Source organism: Ptychodera flava, chromosome 11 (genome assembly GCF_041260155.1).
Source record: "Ptychodera flava strain L36383 chromosome 11, AS_Pfla_20210202, whole genome shotgun sequence".
In the NCBI taxonomy this organism is placed as follows: Eukaryota; Metazoa; Hemichordata; class Enteropneusta; family Ptychoderidae; genus Ptychodera; species Ptychodera flava.
In genome coordinates, this window is record NC_091938.1 from 7,753,751 (window position 1) to 7,765,330 (window position 11,580).

The 11,580-nt window shown below is 36.9% G+C and overlaps 1 protein-coding gene across 1 annotated transcript; it reads left to right on the forward strand.

The window, feature by feature from the left end:
- Positions 1-566: 566 nt before the first annotated feature.
- On the forward strand, positions 567-11,338 carry LOC139143425 (uncharacterized). The gene is made up of 9 exons (XM_070713730.1): positions 567-1,053; positions 1,315-1,496; positions 3,444-3,640; positions 4,257-4,306; positions 4,677-4,772; positions 6,148-6,318; positions 7,234-7,363; positions 10,535-10,775; positions 11,117-11,338. The coding sequence occupies exons 1-7, from the start codon at positions 999-1,001 to the stop codon at positions 7,284-7,286; spliced, it is 804 nt and encodes a 267-aa protein (XP_070569831.1). The 5' UTR covers positions 567-998; the 3' UTR covers positions 7,287-7,363; positions 10,535-10,775; positions 11,117-11,338.
- Positions 11,339-11,580: the final 242 nt, after the last annotated feature.

The following is an 11,580-nucleotide window of genomic DNA, read 5'->3' on the forward strand; positions in this document are numbered from 1 at the left end:
TAGCGTACGCAGTTTTGTAAGCGCAAGGGTCAATAAGTTAGGGTCGCAGCTTCGTTTGAACAAAGTTATTTAGCTGGAAAATTTGGAAACTGAGCCCCGGCCCACCCCCCTTGGTACACAGATTCCAATATTCGCTAAACCACAGTCCCATGTCAAAACAAAGAAGCATTTCATCGAAAAAGTACTGTCAACACATGAGGCTTTCCAAAATGGCAGTGCCATACGCTTTTTTATTCGTTTGTCAAGGAGTAATAAAATCTTTAAAAATATATGTAAATATCGGCTATAGATATTGAAGCGAATTCAAAATTTAAATTGTTTCGATCAATCTATACATCGCTGACAATTCAAAAATCCAGTTATGCTAAAGTTAAGTTTTGATACACTACTAGTTTCTGCAGCAAATTGAACTTTTCTGCATGAAGTATCCTTGCTTTATTATCTCGTACATTCAGCCACAAGTTCAGCATTACTATTTATCTTTGTGTTAAACCATGGAATCCTTAATTTCTTCCTGAGAACTAATCGAAGGCTTTAGCGTGTCCTGCCTGATGTCAAAAGGTAATTAAAATAACAAGTAGTTGGCGCAATCAGTCACTTGTCGGACACATCCACTTGAAATGATAAGGTTAGTGGTAAATATGCCGCTTCCGAGAGATGCAATATGCCAATTATTTTGCAAAGAACGATAGAAATTTCATATTTCGAGCAAACAAGATTTAGTACTGGCCGACCTTGAACCACTGAATTTGTTCATCGGCGTTGAAGTATTCGCCTTCAACCACTACTGTGGTATTGAAATGGAACATGATGCTATCGAATCAATCAACCAAAGGTTATCGGAATGACTGATAAAAGCCACAAAGTCTTCTATTCATAAATCAAGACAACAATTTAGATAGGGCATCGCATAATAAGCCTTGCTCCTGGTCGGTTAATACTATTGTATTCGATATCACCGCGGTCACATAACACAAATATTGTCCATAGAAGTCGATATGGCAGGAGCGTTTTGGACCCTAACGGTGGCGATTCTCTGCTCGTTAAGCCATGGTAAGTAGCCAAGACAATCAATGTCTAGTAATTTGCTTGATCTTTAGGGTCTTGTCGAATCCGTTCGTCTGACTTTTGAGGAGTAATGGGTGGGAGGGAGCAGTGTCATTGTCTTGTTATCTACTCTTCAGTTTGTGAGCGCACTGATCTTCAAAGTGGCAAACAAGCTAGCTGACTTTGCAACACAAATATGGGGATTTTATATTTGTTGTAATTTTGTTTGTGAAATACATTACTTCGGGAACTTTCTTCGCTCTACAGTTTTACTCTGTGCACACAGTCCACAGTTTGGTCATCAACTACAAGACCAGTTCCTAGGGTCAGTCACCACGCCGAGGTTTCTCTTGGACGATGCAGGACCCCATCCACTGTTGCGGGCTTTGTTGTCCGAGAGAGTTCCGACCTCCACAGTGCGCGCCATGATGACGAACTACCTCACTGGGGTGAGTGTTCCTGAAGACTCTTGTTCTCGCTTTAAACAAGTGCGGAAAACATTGCCGCAGAAATTGGGGAGTGAATCAGATGATATCAGTCACTTCTTCATGTCTTATCAACTCTGTTTATGTCTGTGCTGTATGGAGTATGTACCTAAAATATATATGTTTAGAGTTTTTGTTAAATGACGCTGGAACGCTGACTAAATCAACCTTTCTCATCCAGTCTGTTTGTCAACAAATTTAACTATGACAAGAGCAATTTCAGAGTTGAATGCCGGGTGGTCAACATTCACCGTCAACTTTAGAAGTGTGCCTTCATACTATCCTTGCTGTCTGTGTTTTTCCATGACAGTAAAATATCCACGACTGCACTTGCAACGCCCGCTTTCCTAAATCGTACCAAAGAATGTCTTTGCCTGTTGCTAGAATAAATGAGGGTGCGGTGAGTGCATAAAAATATGAAAAGAGACAAAAAAACAGACACACAGACAGACAGACGGTATGCAGAACAAATCTTTTAATCACAAACAGAAATCTCACCGGTTAAAGGGCACTTCCAATGATAAAATAATGCGACAAAAACGTTTGCTTCCGAGACAGTGCATGCAGTATCGTTGGTGATGACAATTGTGCATTTTTTAAAGTGCCCTGGTAGACATTAACCAATATGTTGACCTGAAACACGTCTTAGGCCTCATTGTTTTATTTAAGATTCATGATCCTGATAATGTTGAATGATTTATGACCAAGCAATATCCAACCTGCGTATAAACCATTGTAAAGGTGTAGAGTCTGCCAATATCCTGATTTGACCTCTAGGCCATTCGAACTGAAGGCCAACAACTCATGCAAACATTACTAGTTTCGATGAAGAAATGACAGCAACCAATGTTATCATTGTAGCATATTACAAAGTTTTACATTGTAAGAAACGCTCTGCTTAATGTAGCTCGGGCCTCGAAAGTGAAAGATTTAAACTTTTGCTCAAACTTTCCTTGAGGAATCTTTCAACCATTCTCTTTCAAAATCAAGAATAAAAATCGGGGGTGACCGTGCAAATTTTGGTACTGGGGAAACAAATAACTAAAGATTTGCCGATATTTGAAATTCAAAATGGCCGCCATCCCTGTGTTAACTCTATGGAGAAAAATAAGTCGGTGAAAAGTTTTCTTACACCAAGAGCTTAAAATGAAGCACCACAAGTGGTATATCAGAAAAGAATTGTAAAAGTTTGAGAGTCCAAATTTGTGTCCCCGAGGCGCGTTCTATAAACACACCAGTTGATGGAACATGGCTAGATGGATGGAAAGAAAAACTATACGGGTATCTTGTCGCTTAAAGTTGAGGACGTTTTCATAGGGAAATCATATCACTTGGAATGTTCGAAGGTTCGCACTTTTTATCATTGGGAAGGAAGCTGAGGAATACTGTACCCTGTAAGGAAATTCAACATTGTCTCGGGGGATATGTTTGCATATAGTCAAAATGCGCCCTCACACATGCATTGATTTCTGTTTCAAGGAACACATAGCTAGGTGTTCTTCAAGTGAATCAATTTGAAATTTGATCTTGCCCCGCGCTGACATCTTTTTTTATTAATTTATTTAGTTAGTTAGTTAGATTTTTATTATTTATTTATTTATTTATTTATTTATTTATTTATTTATTTATTTATTTATTTATTCGTTTACTCATTCATTTGTTGGTCTGTGAATCCATTCATTTCTCTATTCATTCGTTCGTTCGTTCACTCATTCATTCATTCATTCATTCATTCATTCATTCATTCATACATTCATTCATTCATTCATTCATCATCATTCATTCATTCATTCATTCATTCGTTCACTCATTCATTCATTCATTCATTCATTCGTTCATTCATTCATTCATTCATTCATTCATTCATTCATTCATTCATTACCTGATAACATTTTCCTTCGATTGAAACAGCTTGACCTGGGTCACAGCCAAACGTTGGCAGCAGTCAGAATGGCGAATCACCGACGGCATCAGTTGGCCCAGACGTTAATGTTTCTGCGCATGCTCCAAGACGAAATGACAGAGACCATCAAAGACATCCAGGCGAAAGACCGAGTATACACATTCCAGGTGGAAGGTTGGGGATGCAACTGCTCGCTGTATTACAGGTTTGCTCGATCGTTGATTACATAGTCAGGGAGTAGCAGCCATGTGGACCGGCGCGATCCCATGCTGTCAGGAACGAAAGACATTGAAAGATCCTGGCAGAAAGGCTAATGAAGCAAAAGCGATTTCAGAAGAATTGCAATCGAGCTCGTCCACATAAAGATACCGTGTGAGATTTTCTAGCTTTGTGCTGCATCGCTAACATTATATGCTGTTGACTATTTCTCTCCTTTGGTCCAATCAAACTTTTTGGTGTCGACATGTGTTTTTGGTCAGTCCCACGTGTTCCTTAATGGCTTCTATATAAGCTTAGTCCTCCCACTTTTAAGATCATTTATAATATTGCAAGTCGCGTGCATTGATCGTTAGTCGGAGTTTATGTTGAGACAGAGTTGTATTGGCGTAAGTATCTAAGTTAAAGTAGAAGAGATGTCAAAACCATCAAGCCAAGGAGATCAAAAGGTCACATTTCATAGACGATTTGTTCATACCCTGGTAAAAGTGACCAAAATGAGAGCATTGCCATGTAACGACGGTAAAACGCCACGCAAGCAGCAATGAGCAACTGCCCCTCTGTGTTTTATTATAACCCTGAAACTGTTCTACATTTTCGTGTAGGGACGAAAGAGGACAAATGCGAGGATTCTTCGTTGATGTAGTGCTTGAAGGTAAAGCAGAAACTAATAATTGAATTGATATTTACTGAACATAATGAATATACGATGTCCGGGTCACGTACATCACTGAAAGGAAAATAGGCACAAGAATATAAAGGACATGTACATTGTATATATCATCGATTTGTTGGTGCCTGTTTACGCATATGTCTTTTTTATTAACTTGAATTGTTTATAACTCTGTGTATATTATAATTTCAAAGTGATCTTCACGTACTTTCAACAACCTAAAGACCTTGTTCGACTTTCCCGATATTACGTTGCCATGTGCGAAGAGAATAGAGAACAGATTTATCAACGAAAATCTCTCTCTCTCTCTCTCTCTCTTCTCTCTCTCTCTCTCTCTCTCTCTCTCTCTCAGTATGCAAGGAGGCAGGTAAAATTTGCAAAGTGCAAGAGCACCCATTTGCTGACTGCATGTCTTCAAACAAAGATGGGGACCAGATAGGGGGAAAAGGTAATAAAAAATATATTGCGACACAATTCTTAATTGGGAAAAATGAGGCTTGTATACGCTGCGATACTTTATGCAATTCTTGAACACTGTAATGTCTTCCTGTGCATACTCTTATCACAACCAACGACAGTTCAGCGTGTATCAATAATAGATAATAACCTCTTCTAATGTCACCTGACTTCGTATCTAAAACAATCAAACAGTCACGAAATTCCTAGCTCCCGTGCTTACTATTTATATCTTGCCGTGCTGTCTACTTGTCTGTCTATCTGTCTGTGGAATGTATTTCTCGAGACCACTGATTATCTTTTTTACGTTGATCAGAACATGTCTTCTTCCATGGAATCGCTTGTCCGATAGCTTTCAAATTTGGTGCACAGGCTGACTTCAGTCAGATTTGTTCAAAAAGTTGAAGAATTTTCCATACGCAGATTTTTGCGACCAATTTTCTCATTTTTCCAGGACCGCTAGTCTGGTAGCTTCCAAACTTGGTATGGTTATTTGGTTGGCTGACTTCACCAAAATGGGTACAAGTGATGATAAAATTGGCACATGTATATTTTCGACCATTTTCTCATTTGGTGCAAAAAATAAAGTTTTCGGAAAGTATCTGTCCATTCTCTTTCAAAATCGAGAAAACAAAATTGGAGGTCACCGTGCAAATTTTGGTACTGGAGGAACAAGTAATATTTTCCGATATTAGAAATTCAAAATGGCCTGTGTTATCTCAACGAGGAAATAGTATTCCCGATTTTCACAAAACTAAGCTGGTGAAAATTCTACTTACTTCATAACCTTCTGACAAAGCCCCTACAAGTGTTAGGCCAAAAGCATATTGTAAAATTTTTAGAGTCCGAATAATTCTCCCGAGGAACATTCTACCATAAATGTGCTGTTAACCCCAAATTCAATGTAAACAGGTCCACACCTAACATTGATAATAACGGGTTTGGGCAAAACCATTATGGTGAAAGGGTTAAGACTTGACGTAAAGCACCACATTTTGGCAAGTGCAGTAGTGCAAATTCTGACCTCGAAATTTCTAGAAGTTTTTGTGCTGTTGTATAGCTCCATGAGCTTTAACTTTTAGTTTACATTCGACAGTTTATTCCGTTTGTAAAATGGAATGTCCTATTCAAAAAATGACATTGCAAAAGTCTGGTGTTCAGCGCGTCATCTCAGGATGTATATGACGCCAAATGTTAACATTGAAAGGTAAATTTTAGATCATACTAGAAATCGTTCTCAACGTCATATTGTATACAATATTTTGTATACATGCATCTTCGGTGGAACATGTGGTCTTTTTGACGTCAGTTTGTTCATATTTCATTTCAGAAGCTTCGATTTTGTGTATTCATTCTTTTTAACACAGGATTACTTGGTAGACAGTTCGACGCCTGCTTCCTGTCGCCAGGTAAAAGTGTGGAACACATTGTATCAATGATTGATTCAGTGGTCGAGTACAGTGGAAACGCCCGCTTCTACGTTAAAAAGGAAAACGTTGATAAATTTGACCCGACAGATGTAACAGGAAAAAAGATAGGTGGGCATTGTATGGCAAGCCAAACGTTGCAATATTCTTGAAAAACCTATTTTCTTTTTGTAAAAAACATTTTGTAGAAAACCATTTTCTTTTTGTAAAAATCCACTTTCTTTGTGTAAAACCTATTTTCGTCTTGTAAAAGTCCATGTTCTTAAAATCTATTTTCTTGGTGTAAAAACCTATCTTCTTTTTGTAAAAAACATTATTTCTGTAAAAAGCATTTTCTCTTTGTAACAACAATTTTCTTTTTGTACAAAAATTTTTCTTTTTGTACGAGCCTATTTTCTTTTTGTACAAACAAACCTATTTTCTTGTTGCACAACCTTCATTCATGTTGCAAAACCTTCATTCATGTTGCAAAACCTTCATTCATGTTGCAAAACCTATGCGTGTATTCCAAAACGGTCTTTCGTATTGGTCACGTGTTACACCTGTTTGAGCTTGTCCAGCTCACGTTTCTCCTTAAAAATGTATACTTTTTATTCGAAATATCTTCTTTTATATCAATAAAATAACATAAGCAGGTTTTGGCAAAAATTGCGGACCTTGTGTGTGTCTGTGTGTTAGTCTGTGTTCTTGGTTTTTTTTCCTTTTTTACTGAGACCTCGTTCACACCACAATCGCCAGACTAGACATTGCCCTCGTCTGGCCATTTTCATTCGGTAACATACTTAAACAATTTCACATGACTGTTTTGTGCATCGCATGTCGCGGTCAACGTGGAGTCAGATTAACCGCACTCATATTGATGCAAGTTCATTTAAACGGACAGTCAAGAGAAACTGGCATTAACATAATCAACAGAAAGAACAAAAAATGAAAAAGTTCATTTACCTCATAGCTACTGTATATTTTTATCATGACAATCTTTTGACTTTAGAAGCGCAATCTTATACATGTTCTCCCTCTCTTCAGTATTCTATAATGGTTGGCATAGCACCCCCGATGTCTTAAGAAGCACAATGTAGTTGGCGCAGATGGTATTTCGTTTCAGCCGATAATCCTGAGAAGACGAGATGTACCCTTCTTTGTGGAAAAGAACGAGGTAGGATAACCAACGATTTAACAAGTTGCCGTTCGTTTGTTTGTTTGTTCGTTCGTACATTCGTTTAGTTATTCAATAATTTATCGATTTATTTATTCATTCATTTATTTGTGTTTATTGTTTTATGTTTGTTTATTATTAATTTATTAGTTTGTTTGTTTATATATATATATATATATATATATATATATTATACATATATAATATATCTATATATATATATTATTTTTTTTTATAACGCTCTGCTTTAGCATCGAGCACTGTAATTTCCCACGAGGACATCTGTATACTTCGAGATATATATATATATATATATATATATATATATATATATATATATATATATATATATATATATATATATATATATGGGATGAATGGGAAAGAACTGCATCACGCAATAATGTACCCCTCAGACCAGAATGGATTAGAGAAAACTTTGCACAACATAACGTGCAAGGCCAAAGCGAGTACACTATAGCGTGCAAAGTTTGCTTGAGTCCATTGTGGGCCGGGAGGGGTACATTATTGCTATTTTTTATAGTTTCGGCAATGCCAAGGAATTCGTAGATTTAGAAAACATCAGGGGCCATAATTGGATACATCATCAGTAATAATCTGGGTTATGACGTCACAAAATTCACTGGTATTGACAAAGCTATGATATTAAAATTTTCCTGTACACTTCATATTGCGGAAGTAAAAATAATTATCTACAGAAACGTATTGTGACTTCTGAAACCAGATAAGCGGGCCAAATGACATCGCTCTTCAAAATGACAGCAAAGTATCGGGTAGTCACATCTGTATACACGAGCAGGCTTTATGTCGGACGAATACGGTAGTCGATGATAACAAATGTCAAGTGTTCATTCTTTAAAACGTATGTGGCCAACTAAAAATGATTGAGTGAATCATAGACGTAAACACGATTGGAACTAATTTGGGAAACTTGGATGAGAGTAATTATTAGGAAAAGGTACGAAATCGAAATTTTTACAGCTGAACGTTTACAAAGTGATAGAATAGTGTAAAATTTGAAATATTGTTCTCATCGGACAAAACAACGAAAACACAACGATTATTGCATACCTCTTTTATTGGATTCATTTTTATGAAAATAAGTTCATTTTTGTGTAAAGTACTGAAGAAACGAGACAAAATGCTTAAAATTTCTCTAATTGACGAATTTTGGAGTCAGGGCACTTTTGAAATGCCCCTGACTTTTTCATGAATTGAGGCTTTATAAACATAAAATTGAGTCAGGGCACATTTTAAAAGACCCTGACTGACTTAACTGTAAATCAATCGAAAAGCTTCATTTTGGGCGAGGAGAAATGACAAACTGACATTATTACTAGTGTTTCAGTAATGAAGAAACTACAGACAAACTCTCATATTTTCATCCAAATGTGAGTATTGTTCATATGTTGTGAAGAATATTGCATTAGATACTATCATGCACTGATTCTTACTCATAAGATTTCAACAGCATCGTAAATTGTGTATAAAATTTTAAAGATTTCAAGCAAATATGGTGTAAAATTAGAGAAATTTCTAAAATTCTGAGAAATTCTGCCAATCCAATTATCCCAATTTAGTTCCAATCGTGTTAGACGTAAACCTAGACTGTGATCAAAGATCGCATAGTTGAATTTTCTTCAGCAGAATTGTGATGAGTCAGTCAGTTTAGTTTTGATGGCACTCAACCACATAAACTCTTTTGTCATTTGTAATGATGTTACACTATCCGATATGAAAACATGTTATATGAAGGAGTCAATCACTGCTTTTTTAACGTAGGTCAGACCTAAGAATTAATAAATACAAAAAATGGCAAAATTTAAAAAATTCCGACCTGCCATTATTTTTTTGAAAAGCATGTATTCGAAACCACTAGTTTGTTTCTTGTTTGTTTGTTGTTTGTTTTGTTTTTGTTTTATTTGGGGGGGCTAATCTTCTCTTCTTTCAATACGAAAGAAATTTTCCACGCATCTAAGAAATCGTTCTCGACATTACAGAACATCTTACAAGACGTTCACTTAGCCGGCCGCATTGTTTTGAATTGCATTTTGGTTCATAAGTCTCTGGACAGTTTGCTTTTTGACTTGAAAATTGTTGATTTGTTAGTGGCTGTATTGCTACCGATTGCAAAGTATTTTAAAAGTGAGATGCAGTCTCACGTCCTTTGCCAGCGTTAAAGGTACACAGTCACCTGTAATCTAAATATGCCCATATATGGTCAAAGGGGCGTTCCTTGGTATTCAAATTACCCATGTGAGGGCGCTGTTTTTAAAAAGCGGCCACCCGCTTAAAATCTGTGATTGGTTAGATTTTCTCTTTCCATGGTATTGAAACAGAAGAAAATTGGAACAGGTGACAGTATACCTTTAAAGTAAATCCATCAATGCACATACAAGCGAGTGGTAGAATGCGCCTCGGGGACAGATATTCGGACCCTCAAAGTTTCACAGTTCATTTCTAATCTACCACTTTGGTAGTCCCAGCCGTCCCAGCTTTTCGAAAATATTTACTTTGCGACAATTTTGAATTTTAAATATCGGTAAATGTCAGGTTATTTGTTTGTGTAGTACCAAACTTTGCACGCAGACCCCCTGATTTTTATTATTAGTTTGATAAGAGAATGGTTGAAAGTTTCATTCATGAAATTTTGAGCAAAAGTTTAAATCTGTCGCTTTCGAGGCACATACTACCTTAAAGGGACATTAGCTGTATCTGTTGACTAACTTTTCACTACTCTGTTTCAATGTATCAACTACAGAATTTTACTACAATCCGATCATCATGACCAATGCCCGGTATCTTGCTTGCCAACACGGCCTGTATATGTGAAATGACCATTGTTATTGTTGATTAATGTATTCTAGTCCGGACCTAAATACAAAATTTCAACGATAACAATGCAGATTATACGCATATAAGGTATATTTATGAGCTAAATATTAGGAATTTCTCCATGGTTCAGGGATTCAAACCAGAAACTGCAGATGATACACAGAAACACAGTCCATAGAGGGACTGTGACAGAAACAAGCAAAAGTAAAAATGACCAAAGTTACAGCTAATGGATCTTTAAATTATAAGAGGTGGGAACCATGACAGCAGTTTAATTTCTTGATAACTTCCACGACCGTTCACTCTGAACAACAGGTAGATGCAATATTCGCTCTCGAATTGCCTGTACAAGACGATGAGGGCGGACACTTGGAATTAGCCGGGGGTTCTCCAGCAGGTTTCGTACCCGTCGGAGATACCATGTACTGCACAGAAGGGATTGGACTGGCGGCTCGGAAAGACAACGATGTTACAAAGTGGTTCAACGAAACGCTGAGACGGATGAAGAGAAATGGAAAATTCGCAGCACTTTGCAAAGAGTCAGGAATTAGACACGGTCAGTTTTTAGAAAAAATCGAATTCTTTGTGGGATAATTTTCTCTGACGTTTGCAAATAACATTTCTTGTCCCTGTAGAAGGTCCGATGACCACTTCTGATAAGTTGGACCAGTTTCGTTATGATAAAAATTCATTTTGATAGTTTGATACTAAATAGCATGGTATAGGTAAAGAACCATATCAAAGGAGGCAATATTAATATCGATTCCTTTGATACGCACGCATCAAAACTTTGCCGTTGTGTTTTAGTTTAGGCTACAACAATGCGAATATTTCTCGTACTGGCGCAATGCATCAATGGTGATGAACGCTAATAAATTGCCTTTTATTAATTTACAGGAAGAATGGGGCCCATTGGTTGTAAATACTGACCGAATCGAAATCTCTTCGATTAATGGGTTCGGGATTACCGCACGAGATCAAAGGCTAAATCTTTGTAAAAGCTGAATATCGGTCACTCATTGAAACATACCAAGTCATTTAACCAAGTTGATCGCCGAGTAATGTAGATGTCTTTTTTATCTTGAAATCAAAATAAATACCTAAACAAAGGCAAAAAAATTCTCGTGATGCGTTTTATGGATTTCCATACATTCAATGAAACACAAAGAAAGATACACAACGAACAAAATGATAGTGAGGCAAAATATATCGGAAAATAATGAGATTTGACCACATATTGGGTCACCTACACAAGTTAATAATACGCCATTAATTTAAAAGTAAACATAATATGGGTGAAATGGGTGGAAATCTTTATTTCAAAGGGTTAAAAATCCAACTTATTTCATAGATTGTCTTAA